General features: G+C 64.2%; 1 protein-coding gene across 1 annotated transcript; it reads left to right on the forward strand.

Annotated features, from left to right (window-relative positions):
* Positions 1-1761: 1761 nt before the first annotated feature.
* Positions 1762-11043, forward strand: FAM189B (family with sequence similarity 189 member B). The gene is given in 13 exon segments (XM_029054777.1): positions 1762-2102; positions 2411-2467; positions 2603-2713; positions 2908-3027; positions 5062-5169; positions 5433-5593; positions 5712-5811; positions 7198-7261; positions 7964-8250; positions 8253-8559; positions 9184-9252; positions 9820-10091; positions 10749-11043. Coding segments are annotated over 13 exon segments (2064 nt in total). The 5' UTR covers positions 1762-1862; the 3' UTR covers positions 10917-11043.
* Positions 11044-14201: the final 3158 nt, after the last annotated feature.

Genomic DNA, 14201 nt, shown 5'->3' on the forward strand with positions numbered 1-14201 from the left:
GTCGGGTGAGGACAGTGTCTTACTTTTGATGACTTGTACTTTCCGACCGCTTAGGACAGCGGGCTGCGTGCAGTAGGCGCTCAATCAATAGCCAGTTGTCGGTTAGGGATCGTGTCTATCTGTGGCCGGATTGCACTTTCCAAGTGCTCAGCTCAGCGCTCTGCGCACTGTAGGCGCTCAGTCGGAGCAGAACTGATGGTGAGCCCGTTGGCGGTTAGGGAATTGTGTCTGTGGCCGAAATGGACTTGCCAAGCGCTTAGCCCAGTGCTCTGCACGCGTAGGCCCTCCATCCGTAGGAGCGAATGAACGTGTGAATGACTGTCAGCTCGTTGTGGGGTGGGGATTGGGCCTTTTTTTGGATGAACCGTATCTTCCAAGCGCTTAGGACAGGGTTGTGCGCACAGTAGGCCCCCAGGCAGTAGGCGCGAATGAATGGATGGACGGATTGGACCGCGAGCCCGTCGATGGGCGGGGATGGTCTCCATCCCTTGCCGAACTGTCCATTCCAAGCGCTTAGTACAGTGCTCTGCCCAAGCACTTCGACCCAACCACTGCGCCGCCTCCCCCTCAGGGAAGCAGCGCGGCTCAGTGGCGAGAGCCCCGGCTCGGGAGCCGGAGGTCATGGGTTCGAATCCCGGCTCTGCCGCTTGTCAGCCGGGTGACTGTGGGCGAGTCACTTAACTCCTCAGTGCCGCAGTGACCTCATCTGTAAAATGGGGACGAAGACCGGGAGCCTCACGTGGGGCCGCCGGATGACCCTCTAGGGAAGCCGCGTGGCTCGGCGGAAGGAACCCGGGCTTGGGAGTCGGAGGTCGCGAGTTCGAATGCCGGCTCTGCCACTTGCCACCTGGGTGCTGGGGGCAAGTCGCTTCACTGCTCTGGGCCTCAGTGACCTCATCTGTAAAATGGGGATGAAGACCGAGAGCCCCACGTGGGCCAACCTGCTTAGAACAGGGCTCCGCGCCTAGTAAGCGCTTAACAAATACCAACATTATTATTATCATCATCTCCCCCAGCGCTTAGGACAGTGCTCCGCACCTAGTAAGCGCTTAACAAATACCAACATTATTATTACCATCATCTCCCCCAGCGCTTAGGACAGTGCTCCGCACCTAGTAAGCGCTTAACAAATAGCAACATTTTTTTTTTTAATATAGTAAGCGCTCAATAACTACTACCGAATGGATGAACGGCCGGATGAAGAGGCGCCACCGCCCAGCCGGGGGGAGGGGGCCGGTCCCGGCCTCCGGGGTCGAACTACAACTCCCAGCCTGCACCGCGCGGCGCCGCCCCCTCCCCCTCCCCCCACCCCCTCCCCGGTGTCCCCTCCCCCTCCCCGGCCCGGCTGCAGCCCACAGCTCGGACAGCGGCGCCGGCGGGACGGCGACAGCGGCGACAGAGGCGACAGAGGCGGCGACCCCCGGGCCCCCTCCCCCCCACCAGCCGAAGCCCCCCCCGCCCCCCGGGCCGCCCCCGGGCCCGGGCCATGAGATGAGGCCCTCCGGGCGGAGCGTCGCCCCCGCATCTGGGGCCCGCCCGGGCCCGGCCGCCCCCACGTGACCCCCCGCCCGGGACCCCCCTCCCGAGACCCCCACCGACCCACCCACCCACCCATCCATCCCTCCATCCCCCCATCCATCCCTCCATCCACCCATCCATCCCTCCATCCCCCCATCCATCCCTCCACCCATCCACCCATCCATCCATCCATCCCTCCATCCATCCATCCCTCCATCCCTCCATCCATCCACCCACCCACCCCTCCATCCCCCGTCCTCCTGCCATCCCGGCAGCCATGCCCCCCGGGACCCCGGGTGGGGGCTGAGCGCGTGGGTCCGGGCCCCCCGCCCCCGGGCAGCAGCATGCCGTCCCCCAGCGAGTCGGGGCGGTGGCTGAGCGTGCGTTCCGGCGAGGGCGGGGGCGCGGGGGGCCGCGGGCTGACGCACCTGGGCCTGCCCCGGCCGTGGGTGCGGGCCCTGCTGGGGCTGGGGGTGGCCCAGCTGGTCCTGGGGGTCCTGGTGGCCGCCGTCAGCCTCCTGGCCGCCTCCTTCACCGCTTCCCACAAGATGCAGCGCTCCTGCCCGTCCTGGGCCGGCTTCTCGGTGAGACCGGCCACCCGCGGCCCGGGGCCCGAGCCCCCGGGGGGAGGGGGACGGAGCCCGGGGGACCGGGCCCAGCTGGGACGGGGAGGGGCAGAGGACCGGGGGGAGGGGAGGGGGAGACGGGCCGGGAAGGAGGGTGGCGCCGGAGGCGGATGATGGGCACAGGGGGACGGGAGGGGGGCACCCCCGGGACCCTCCGAGCCGGGGCGGCGAGGGGTCGGGGCGACGGGGAGGGAGGTCTGGGGGGGCGACGCCCGGGGGCCGACTGACCGTGCGCCCGCTGTGCCCCCGTCCCGCCTCCCCCGCAGCTGACCCTGTCCGGCGTGGTGGGCATCGTGTGCTGGAAGCGGCCTCTCACCCTGGTGGTAGGTGGCCGGGCGGGGGGCGGGCCGGGGGGCCGAGGGCGGGGAGAGGGGCGGGGCCCGAGCCTCCGGCCCCCCTCCCTCCCGCCCCCCGCGCCCCCCGCCCTGACCCCGGGCCCGGCCGGCCCCTCCCCACAGATCTCCTTCTTCTCCCTCCTGTCTGTCCTGTGTGTGGTGGTCAGCCTGGCCGGGGCCGTGCTCACCTGCAGGAACGCCCAGCTGGCCCGGGACTTCCACGACTGCCAGCTGGTGAGGGGGTCGGGCCGGGCCGGGGTGGGGGGGGGGAGGGCGGCCGGGCGGGGATGGGGACGGTCGGGCGGGGGGGGGGGGGCCGGGGAGGGGGCCGGACCCTTCCGCCCGGTCCCCGTCCCCCTCCCTCCGGCTCCCCCGGCCCCCGTCCGGGGTCCCCCCGGCCCGATCCGGGCTGTGCGTCCCCTCTGCAGCTCAAGGGCGTGTGCGTGTGCTGCCCTCCGCCTCCGCTGCCCCGGGACTGCCTGCCGGGGGGGCAGGCCCTCAGTCTCTACCCCAACCCCAACTGCCCCGGGGCACCCGTGGCCTTCAAGGTAACCACCCACCCACCCACCCGCGACCCACCCATCCACCCCATCTCTTGAGCGCTTGCTCTGGGCAGACCGCTGGGCCGACCCATCGATGGCCATCTCCCCCTCGACGGCTACCGCTCGCCTTCCCCCCCACCCCTTACCTTTCCCCCTCTGGGCCCTGCCCACCCCCCAGGAGGTCCTCGCCTCTGTCCGTCACCGGTATCTATTGAGCTCTCGCTGTGGGCGGAGCGCTGGACTGTCACCGTCCCCCCACCGCCCATCCTTCCCTCTTCCCCCCCCCGACCCCCGAGTACCTTTCCCCGCTTCGGGCCCCCCGCCCATCCCTCGGAAATCCTTCCCCGGCCACACCCTCGCCTCTGTCCGTCGATCGTATCTACTGACAACTCATCTCTCCCCGTCCCCCACCCGTCTCCCGCCATCCCTCCCCCAGGCCCCGGCCCCCACCCACCCTCAGAAGTCCTTCCCCCGGCCACACCCTCACCTCGGTCCATCAGTGCAATTTATTGAGCGCTTCCCGCGTGCGGAACCCTCTGCTAAGCGCTTGGGAGAGTACAGTTCATAGGCGCGGTCCTTGCCCCCGAGGAGCTTACGGATCACGGGGGGAGCCAGGCGAGAAAATGAATTTCAGAGAGGGGAAGTGGTAGAGGAAGGGTAGGGACACTAGTGAAGCAGCGTGACCTGGCCGAAAGAGCCCCGGCCTGGGAGTCAAAGGTCGTGGGTTCTCGTCCCAGCTCCGCCAGCTGTCTGCTGTGTGACCTCGGGCCAGTGGCTCAGCTTCTCTGTGCCTCTGTTACCTCATCTGTAAAATGGGGATTCGACACCTGTTCTCCCACTTATTTAGATCGGGAGCCCCACGTGGGACCTACCTCCCAGCTCCATAGCACTGTGCTCTCCCAAGCATTCGGCCCAGTGTCCTGCACACAGTAGGGGCTCAGTTAATACGGTTCATTCAATAGTGTTTATTGAGCGCTTCCTATGTGCAGAGCACTGGACTAAGCGCTTGGAACGGACAGTTCGGCCAAAGATAGAGACCATCCCTGCCCAGTGACGGGCTCACGGTCTAACTGTGTTCGGCACCTTGGAGGCCCTTAACAAATACCGCGATTATCACTGTGGTTTATTGCCGTTGTCACGGCTGCGGGGGGCGGGACGAGTGTCCAGGTGCCGAAGGGGAAAAGAGCGGAGGGAGAACGGAGTGATGAGATGAGAGGAGGTTAGTCAGAGGGGACTTCCCGGAGGCGGCACGGGGCTTTGAAGGCGGGGAGACTGGCGGTCTGTTGGATGCGAAGAGCGAGGGCGTTCCAGGTCAGAGGGAGGCTGTGGGCGAGAGGTCAGGGGCGAGGTGGACGCGATCGGGGTACAGGGAGTAGGTTGGCCTAAGAGGAGCAAAGGGTGTGGGCTGGGTAGAACTAGGAAATCGAGCGAGATAAAGGGGGGGAGCCTATCGAGCGTCTTAAAGCTTATGACAAGGGACTTCTGTCGGATGCGGTGGGCGACCACCGGAGGGTCCTCGAGGCGTGGGGAGCCTGGTGCAGAACCATTCAAAAAGCACATCCCCCGCCCACGACGAGCTGAGGGTCCAGAGGGAGAGACAGATGTGAATATTTAACAGTCAGGACAGCACATCCCCCGCCCACGACGAGCTGAGGGTCCAGAGGGGGAGACAGATGTGAATATTTAACAGTCGGGACCGGAGAGGGGAAGAGGCCGGGAGCGGGGAGGTCAGCGAGGAGGCCGAGGCGGCGATTGAGGCCGGGGCATGGCTAGGGTAAGTGCTTGGGTCAGCGTAGAAGCAGCCTGGACGGAAGGAAATGCAGACTGTAGACTTGCCGTGAAAGTAGAACTGACGGGATTCGGTGACAGACCGAATAGGCGGGTTGAACGAGAGGTGAGTCGATAACGCCAAGGATACTTGGCCCGCGAGACGGGGAGGAGGGGGGAGGAGGCGTCTAGGGCCATGGGAGAGTGGGCGGGAGGACGGGAGCGTTCACCGTGTCCCCGGCCCCGGCCCCATGCCCGCTGTGCCCCCGCCAGGACCTGCTGTTCAGCGTCTGCGGCCTGACGGTGTGTGCCACGGTCATCTGCTCCCTCTCGGCCGTGGTCTGCTGCGTCCAGATCTTCTCCCTGGACCTGGTGCACACGGTGAGGTGGGGGTGGGCCGGGAGGGACGCGGGGAGGGGGATCGGGGTGGCGAGGTGGGGTGGGGGGCACCTCGGGGCTGGGGGCCGGAGGGGAGAGGATGAGCGGGACGAGGGGGGAGCTTTGGCATGGGGTGGGGGCCTGGGGAGGAGCACCTGAACAGGGGCAGGGTCCGGGCAGCGTGGTGGAGCTGGAGGGAGGAGGTAGGGCTGGGGGGGGGGGGCCCTGCGCCCCCAGGACCCCCCGGATCTGTGCCCCCTCTCCAGCTGGCCCCGCAGAGGTCGGGCTCCACGCCCCTGGGCTGGGTATCTCCGCCCGCCCCGCTGCTGCACACCATGCTCGACCTGGAGGAGTTCGTGCCGCCTGTGCCCCCGCCCCCCTACTACCCGCCCGAGTACACCTGCAGCTCCGAGACCGACGCCCAGAGGTGGCGGGCACGGTGGGGGGGCCGGGAGGACTGGCAGGAGCGTGGAATGGACCGGAAAGGGCGGTGGGGGGGGCCCGGGGTCTGACCACCCTCTTCCCCCACCCGTCCCCCGACTCAGCATCACCTACAACGGATCGATGGACAGTCCGGTGCCCCTGTACCCGACCGACTGCCCCCCATCCTACGAGGCCGTCATGGGGCTGTGTGGCAGCAGCCAGGTCAGCCACCGGGGTGCGGGGGGCGGTTGATCAGTCGATCGTATCTATTGAGCGCCTACCGCGTGCCGAGCACTGGACTGCGCATTTGGGAGAGTAGGGTCTCCCCTTCTAGGCCGTAGGCTCTGTGTGGCCAGGGAATGTATCTCTTTCATTCTCCCAAGCGCTCAGTCCAGTGCTCTGCACACAGGAAGCGCTCAATAAATAAGTTTGAATGAATGAATACAGCAGAGTTGGCAGACAACTTCCCCGCCCGCAGTGAGCTGACAGTCTAGAGGGGGAGACAGACGTGGGTGGAAATGAATAAGTGACAGATGGGACATGAGTGGTGTGGGCCTGGGAGGGAGGAGGGAGAAAAGGGAGCGAGTCGGGGCAACGCGCAGGGGAGGAGGGCAAGAGGACAGGAGGGCTCAGTCCGGGAAGGCCTCTTGGAGGAGACGGGCCTTCAGTCAGGCTCTGAAGGAGGGGAGAGGGACGGTTCGGTCGGATACGAAGAGGGAGGGCGTTCCAGGCCGGAGGCGGGACGTGGGAGAGAGGGAGAAGCCGGCCACGAGACCGAGGATCCGAGTTCCAGTCCCGATTCTGCCGCTTTACTGGTGTAAGTGCTTAACGGACACCTCAGTTAGGATTCTTACTCGTTTTTACGGTATTCGTAAAAGGGCTTACTGGGTGCCGGGCACTGTCCTAAGCACCAGGGCAGATACAAGCTAACCAGGCGGGTCGCAGTTCCTGTTGACGATGTTGGTTAAGCGCTTACTATGTGTCCAGGGACTGTGCTAAGCGCCGGGGTAGATACGACATCATCGAGTTGGACACAGTCCCTGTTTCCCTCGTGGGACTCACGGTCTCAATCCCCATTTTCCAGATGAGGTCACCGAGGCCCAGGGAAGTGAAGTGACTTGCCCAGGGTCACACAGCAGACAGTAATCATAATTCAAAGTGCTCAGTACACTGCTCTGCATGTAGTAAGCGCTCAGTAAATATGAATGAATAATAAGGGTGGTCTTTGTTAAGTCCTTACTATGTGCCAAGCACCGTTCTAAGCGCTGGTGTTTAGATTCAAGGCTATCAGCTTGTCCCCCCTGGGTCTCCCGGTCTTCATCCCCATTTTCCAGATGAGGTCACTGAGGCCCGGAGAAGCGAAGTGACCTGCCCAGGGTCACAGAGCAGGCAAGCGGCGGAGCCGGGCTTAGAACCCAGGTCCTCCTGACTGCCAGACCCGGACTCAATCCACTAGGCCGCCCTCCTCGTTATTCATGCGGTCGTAGCGATTGAGCGCTTCCTAGGTGCAGAGCACTGTACTGAGCGCTAGGAATGGACAACGATGATGATGATGGTTACGATTATGATGGTTCTTCTCGATCTCCCCCCCCCCGCGATATCTGCCAGGCGACGCTGTTCGACCCGCACCTGCACACCTGCACCTGTGACCGAGCCGCCTCCATCGTCGACGGTGAGGGGGCGGGGCCGAGGGAAAAGGGGGCGGGGTCTCCCCCGATGGGCGTGGCTTCGGACAAAGGGGCGGGGTTTATGGGGATGGGCGTGGCTTGGGAAACGGGGCGGGGCCTGGCGGGCGTGTGGTGTCCCTGTGGAGGGCGGGGGCCGGGCCACGGGGTCTCATGTCATTCAATTCAATCGTATTTATTGAGCGCTCACTAGGTGCGGAGCACTGTACTAAGCGCTGGGAACGGACAGATCAGCAAGGGATAGACACGGTCCCTGCCCCTTGCCGGGCTCACAGTCTAATCGGGTCTCATTCATTCATTCATTCAATAGTATTTATTGAGCGCTCACTAGGTGCGGAGCACTGTACTAAGCGCTGGGAACGGACAGATCGGCAAGGGATAGACACGGTCCCTGCCCCCTTGCCGGGCTCACAGTCCAATCGGGTCTCATCCATTCGTTCAATCGTCTTTATTGAGCGCTCGCTAGGTGCGGAGCACTGCACTAAGCGCTGGGAACGGACGGATCGGCAAGGCATAGACACGGTCCCTGCCCCCCGTGCCGGGCTCACGGCCTAATGGGGTCTCCCGGGGCGGGGAGGGTCCCCCTTCGGGGGCTTGTGGGGGGAGCGCCGAGGGTCGGGCGGGAGGGCGGGCGGCGGGGGGCCGGTCCCGGGGCCCGGTCGCGATGCCGCCCGGGGGCCCCCCGGCAGTGTCCATGGACGGCGGTTCGCTGGCGCTGTCGGGCATCGGCGACATCCCGGGGGACTCCAGCCCGTCGGAGGACTCGTGCCTGCTGGAGCTGCAGGGGTCGATGCGGTCGGTGGACTACGTGCTGTTCCGCTCCATCCAGCGCAGCCGGGCCGGCTACTGCCTCAGCCTCGACTGCGGCCACTGCGGCCTGCGCGGCCCCTTCGAGGACCGGCCGGCGGCCCCGGGCCCGCGCCCGCCCCGCGCCGCCCGCTCCTACTCCTGCTCCGCCCCCGCCCCGCCGCCGCCGCCGCCGGGAGGGCCCCGGCCCCCGCCGCCGCCCGCAGCTGCCACCGCCTGGAGGCCGCCGCGCCGCCCTGGCCCGGGCCCTGCTTCCCCGAGCTGCGACGCCGGGGCCCCCGCGGGGCCCCCACCGGGCCCGGGCCCGGCCCCAGGGGGACCCCCCGCCGCTTCAGCGACAGCTCGGGCTCCCTCACCCCGCCCGCGCGCTCGCCCCGGGCCCCCGACACCCCCACCGCCGCCGCCGCCTCCGCGCCGCCCGCCGCCCCGCTGCAGCGGGCCCACAGCGACCCCGGACTCTCCCACCCGCACCGCCACGGTGAGGGGGCCGGGGGGAGGGAAAGGGGGAGGAGGGAGAAGGAAGGGGGAGGAGGAGGAGGGGATGGGGGAGAAGGAGAAGCGGGTAGAGGGAGGAGGGAAGGGGGGAGGGAAAAGGGGATGGGGAAGAAGGAGGGGGTAGAAGGAGGAGGGAAAGGGGAGGGAGGGAGGAGGAGCAAGGAGGGGGAGAGAAAGGGGATGGGGGAGAAGGAGGAGGAGGAGGGAAAGGGGGAGGGTAAAGGAGGGGGAGGGGAAGGGGGAAGGGGGAGGGAAAGGAGGGGCAGGAGGAGGAGGCAAAGGGGCTTGAGGAGGAGGGTAAAGGAGGGGGAGGGGAGGGGAGAGAAGGAAGGAGGAGGAGGAGGAGGGAAAGGGGGAGGGGGGAGAAGAAGGGGGGAAGGTAAAGGAGGGAGAGGGAAAGGGGGGTGGGGGAGGGGGAGGAGGGAAAAGAAGAGGAGGGGAACAAGGGGGGGAGGGAAAGGGAAAGGTGGGGGAGGAGGGAGAAGAGGATAGAGGAGGAGGAGGAGGAGGCAAAGGAGGAGGAAAGGGGGAGGAGGGGAAGAGGGGTGGGCAATCCCCAAGACCCTGCTAACTACTCTCCCCCTCCCCCCCATCCCCTCCCCCGCAGCTGACTTCAGGGACTGTTATACCAAAGTGCTGGAGGAAGAGTCGGCCTCCGTCTCCTCTGCGGACACAGGTCAGTCGGCCCGGCGGTCCGCCGGTCCGTCGGACAAGGCCGTCGGCTCCCGCCGGGCGGGGACTCTGTCTCTGGGTCTGCTGTCCTGTCCCAAGCGCGCGTCCGGCGCTCTGCACACAGTAGCGCTCGGTAAATACGATGGAATGAATGAAATGTATTTAGTGAGCGCTCACTGTGTGCAGAGCGCCGGACGCGTGCTGGGAAGAGGACAATAGAACGAGAGACAGAGTCCCTGCCCACAACGAGCTGACGGTCTACGAGGGGGACCGGGACGGTCTAAGAGGGGGAGATAAAGAGAGAAGTCAGTAATTGAGAGATGTGGAGATAAATGCCGTGGGACTTGGAGCGGGAGGATGAAGAAAGGGAGCCGGTCAGGGCGACGCAGAAGGGAGGGTTGAAGAGGAAAGGAGGGCGCAGTCAGGGAAGGCCTCCTGGAGGAGATGGGCCTGCGATAAGGCTTTGAAACGGGGGAGAGGGGTGGTCTGTTGGCCTAGAAGAGGGAAGGAGGGAGGATGGGGGGTGGGCGCCGGGCGGCCCTGACGGCCCCCGGCCCCGGGACCCCTCCAGGGCTCTGCTCGGACGCCTGCCTCTTCCGCCTGGGCCGCTGCCCCTCCCCGCGGCTGCTCCGCGCCCGCTCGGCCGAGAAGCGCCGCCCGCCGCCGCCCGCCTGGCGCAAGGGGCCCCTGGACACGCCGGACCCCCCGGACCCCTCGGGCGCCCCGGGCCCCGCGCCCGCCCACTCGCTGGGCGACCTGAAGGGAGGATGGTCCGGGCGCGGCCTGGTGGCGCGGTTCCTCCACGTGTCCCGGCGGCGGATGGACCCCGGAGCGCCCAAGCAGGTGAGGCGCCCCCACCCTCACCCCCTGCTTCTCTCACTCAGATCCCCTCAGGCTTCCCTCCCCGCATCCCCGCCGGACCTCCCCGACCTTCCCTCAGCCCGGGCCTGGGAGTCAGAAGGAGCTGGGTTCTAATCCCGGCTCCCCCCCCCCCCCGTCGTCTGCTTTGTGACCTCGGGCGCGTCACTTCACTTCTCCGTGCCTCAGTCACCTCACCTGTCGAATGGGGATCGAGAGCGTGAGCCCCACGTGGGACAGGGACCGTGTCCAACCCGATTTGCTTGGATTCATCCCGGCACTTAGTACAGTGCCTGGTGCATAGGATTCTAGTATTATTTTTAGTCCCGCCAGCTGTCCTCCCCCTCCCCCTGCTCTCCCCGTCGGCCCTCCTCACCTTCGCCAGCCCCCCCCCCGGGCCCCCCCCAACGTCCTCTGCTCCCCCTCCCCTCCTTCCCCGTTTCCTCTCCGCCCTCCGTCCGTCTCCCTTTGCCCCTGACCTCTGACCCCTCCTCGCCCCACCCCCACGCCCGAACCTCCTCTCCCAGTCTCGCCCTCCTACTCGCTAAGTCCGACCAGACCCCTCGCCACCCTCGTCCCGGCCCCCGGCCCCCCGCCCCGCGTCCCCCGGCCCCCAGCCCCACGGCCGGCTGCCTCCTCCAGGTTCCCCAGAGCCCGTGGGTCCGGCCGAGCCGCGAGGAGCTGCACCTGCGGAGCTGCGGAGACCTGAGCTCCGGCTCTTCCCTGCGCCGGCTCCTCTCTGCCCGGAGGCTGGACCGCGCCAGCCGCCCCCACAGCCTCAACGGGGGCAGCCGGGAGAGCGGCCTGTGACCCCCGCCGAGGGGGTCGGGGACGGGGTCGGAGGGGCCGCCAGGCCGCACCCGCCCTCCCTTCTGTGCGGGCCGAAGAGAACCCCCACCCCTTTCTCTCTGCACCCCCTCTCACGCCCCCCGGAATGCCCCCACTCTCCCCGTCCCCTCCTCTCCGCTCTTCGCCCTTCGCTCGTCTGCTGCATGGGGCTGGGGAGGGGTCCCGGTGACATAGAGACGGGGTTCCGGGGGAGGGGGGCTGGGCCCGCTTTGAAGCCGACCCTCCTTCCCCCCCCCATCAAGAAGGAGGTCGGAGGGACGGGGAAGACCAATAAACTCTCCCTTCTCTTCCCCAAGGCTCAGCTTTCTCTCTTAGGGAGGTGGCTAAGGGTTGTGTGTGTGGGGAGAGGCGTCATGAGGAGGGTTGTTCCCTTGACTTCCCCCCTCATCCCCGCCCCCAAATTGCCCCGGCGTCCCTCGGCTGCAGCTGGAGTTTGGGGTGGGAGTTGGACGTTGAAGGAAGGGGAGGAGGATGAGTTGTGGGGGAGAGAGGGGGGTCTCTGTGTCACCGGCTGTCATCGCCCGGGTCGGGATGTCTTCTTGCGTGACTTGGGTGTGCGCGGGTTGTCTCGGTATGACTCTGTGTTGCGGATCACTGGGTTTGCACATAGCAAGTGCTTAGCAAATATTATTGTTATCACTAAGGGCTGGAGTAGATGGAGGATAATTAGGTCGGACAGTTTCCATCCGCTTCGGGGCTCACCGTCTAAGAGGGAAGTCATTCACTCACTCATCCATCGATCGTACTTATTGAGCGTTTACTGTGTGGAAAGCCCTGTACTGAGCGCTTGGGAGAGGACGACACAACAATAGACAGACACGTTCCCTGCCCACAACCGACAGTCTAGAGGGAAAGAGAACAGGTATTGCACCCCCGTTTTATGGAGGAGGAAACTGAACCACAGAGAGGTTATGTGACTCGTTTGAGGTCACACAGCAGGAAATCGGGGGAACAGGGATTCTAAAGTCCTGGTTCGGGTAAGTAGGGATTCTAATGTGTCTCCTTATTGTTATACTGTACTCGCCTAAGTGCTTAGCACAGTGCTCTGCACGTGGGGTAGCGGCTAGAGCCCGGGCCTGGGAGTCGGAAAGTCGTGGGGACTGATCCCGGCTCTGCCGCTTGTTTGCTGGGTGACCTTGGGCATGTCACTTCACTTCTCCGGGCCTCAGGTCCCTCATCTGTAAAATGGGGACTGAGATGGTGAGCCCCACGTGGGACAGGGACTGTGTCCGACCCCATTTGCTTGTATCTTTGACAGACAGTTTGCATTTAAAAATACCATAATAATAATTATTATTATATTACGGCACCTGGCACCTAGTAAGCGCTTAACAATATCATACCAAAAAACGAAAGAAATGGTTCACGGCCCAACCTCTCCTCAGGGGCAGGAGACTAAAATCCACCCAGGGGCCGGAGATGGCGGAGGAATTTGAGCGCCTGAGAAATGCCCCGTTGTGGGCAGGGATTGTCTCTCTCTCTTGCTGAACTGTAATAATAACGTTGGTATTTGTTAAGCGCCGACTATGTGCCAAGCACTGTTCTCCGTGCTGGGGTAGATTCAGGTTGTCCCACGTGAAGCGCACAGTCTTCATCCCCATTTTCCAGATGAGGTAACTGAGGCACTGAGGGGTGACGTGACTTGCCCGACAGCTGACAGGTGGCGGAGCCGGGATTCAAACCCGTGACCTCTGACTCCTAAGCCCGGGCTCTTTCCACTGGGCCACGCTGCTTCTCTAATTGAACTCTGTACTTTCCAAGGGCTTAGTACGGTGCTCTGCCCACAGTAATTGCTCAGAGGGCAGCAGCGTGGCTCAGTGGAAAGAGCCTGGGCTTGGGAGTCAGAGGTCACGGGTTCGAATCCCGGCTCTGCCACTTGTCAGCTGGGTGACCGTGGGCGAGTCCCTTCACTTCTCTGTGCCTCAGTGACCTCATCTGTAAAATGGGGATGAAGACTGTGAGCCTCACGTGGGACCACCTGATGACTCTGTATCTCCCCCAGCGCTTAGAACAGTGCTCTGCACATAGTAAGCGCTTAACACATACCAACCTTATTATTAATATTGAATATTAATATTATTGAAATGAGTGCAGCGAGAGAGTACTGAAGGGGCGACCATCACCGAGGCCCAGCCCTCTCCTCCCCTCCGTCCCGTTGCAGTCCCACCCGTGGCCACAAGGGGGGGGGGTCCACCTTTCCCCCCGTTGCACTCCCCCCCGTCGCCACAAGGGGTCCATCTTTCCCCGCCCTCCCTAGCTCCTCTGTTGCAGTCCCAACCGTGGCCACAAGGGGGGGGTCCCACCTTTACCCGCCTCCTCTGTTGCAGTCCCACCCGTGGCCACAAGGGGTCCACCTTTACCCGCCCTCTGGTCTCCTGTTGCAGTTCCACCTGCGACCGCAAGGGGGCCCCCCCCGCCATAGCGGAGAAACAGCTTGGCCTCATGGGTGATAATAATAATAAGCGCTTAACCCAATGCCACCATTATTATTATTATTAATAATGATGATGGGTATTTGTTAAGCATCTACTAGGTGCCAAGCACTGTTCTAAGTCCTGGGGGGGCACAAGGTAATCAGGTTGTCCCCCATGGGGCTCCCGGTCTTCATCCCCATTTGACAGATGAGGTGACTGAGGCCCAGAGAAGAAGTGACTTGCTCCAAGTCCCACAGCTGACAAATGGCAGAGGCGGGATTAGAACACACCACCTCTGACGCTCAAGCCCAGGCTCTTTCCACTGGGCCACACTGCTTCTAAAGCCCGGGCCTGGCAGTCAGAGGACCTGGGTTCTAATCCCCGCTCCACCCTTGTCTGCTGTGGGACGTGGGCAAGTCACTTCATTTCTCTGGGCCTCAGTCCCCTCATCTGTCAAATGGGGATGAAGTCTGTGAGCCCCACGGGGGGGGGCAACCTGATTACCTTGTATCACCCCCCCCCCCCCCCAGCACTTAGAACAGTGCTCGGCACAGAGTAAGCGCTTAACAAATACCATCGTTATTGTTGTTATTCTCTGGGCCTCAGTTCCCTCATCTGTAAAATGGGGATGAAGACCGAGCCCCTTGTGGGACAGGGACTGTGTCCAACGTGATGACTGTGTATCTACCCCGCCGCCTAAAACAGCGCTTGACGCAAAGTAAGCGCTTAAGAAATATTATTATTATTATTATTACAGTAGTCTGGCACATAGCAAGCACTTAAATATCATTATTATTACAGTGCCTGGCGCATAGTAAGCGCTTAGCAAATA

The sequence above is a fragment of the Ornithorhynchus anatinus genome, chromosome X5 (genome assembly GCF_004115215.2).
Source record: "Ornithorhynchus anatinus isolate Pmale09 chromosome X5, mOrnAna1.pri.v4, whole genome shotgun sequence".
NCBI lineage: Eukaryota > Metazoa > Chordata > Mammalia > Monotremata > Ornithorhynchidae > Ornithorhynchus > Ornithorhynchus anatinus.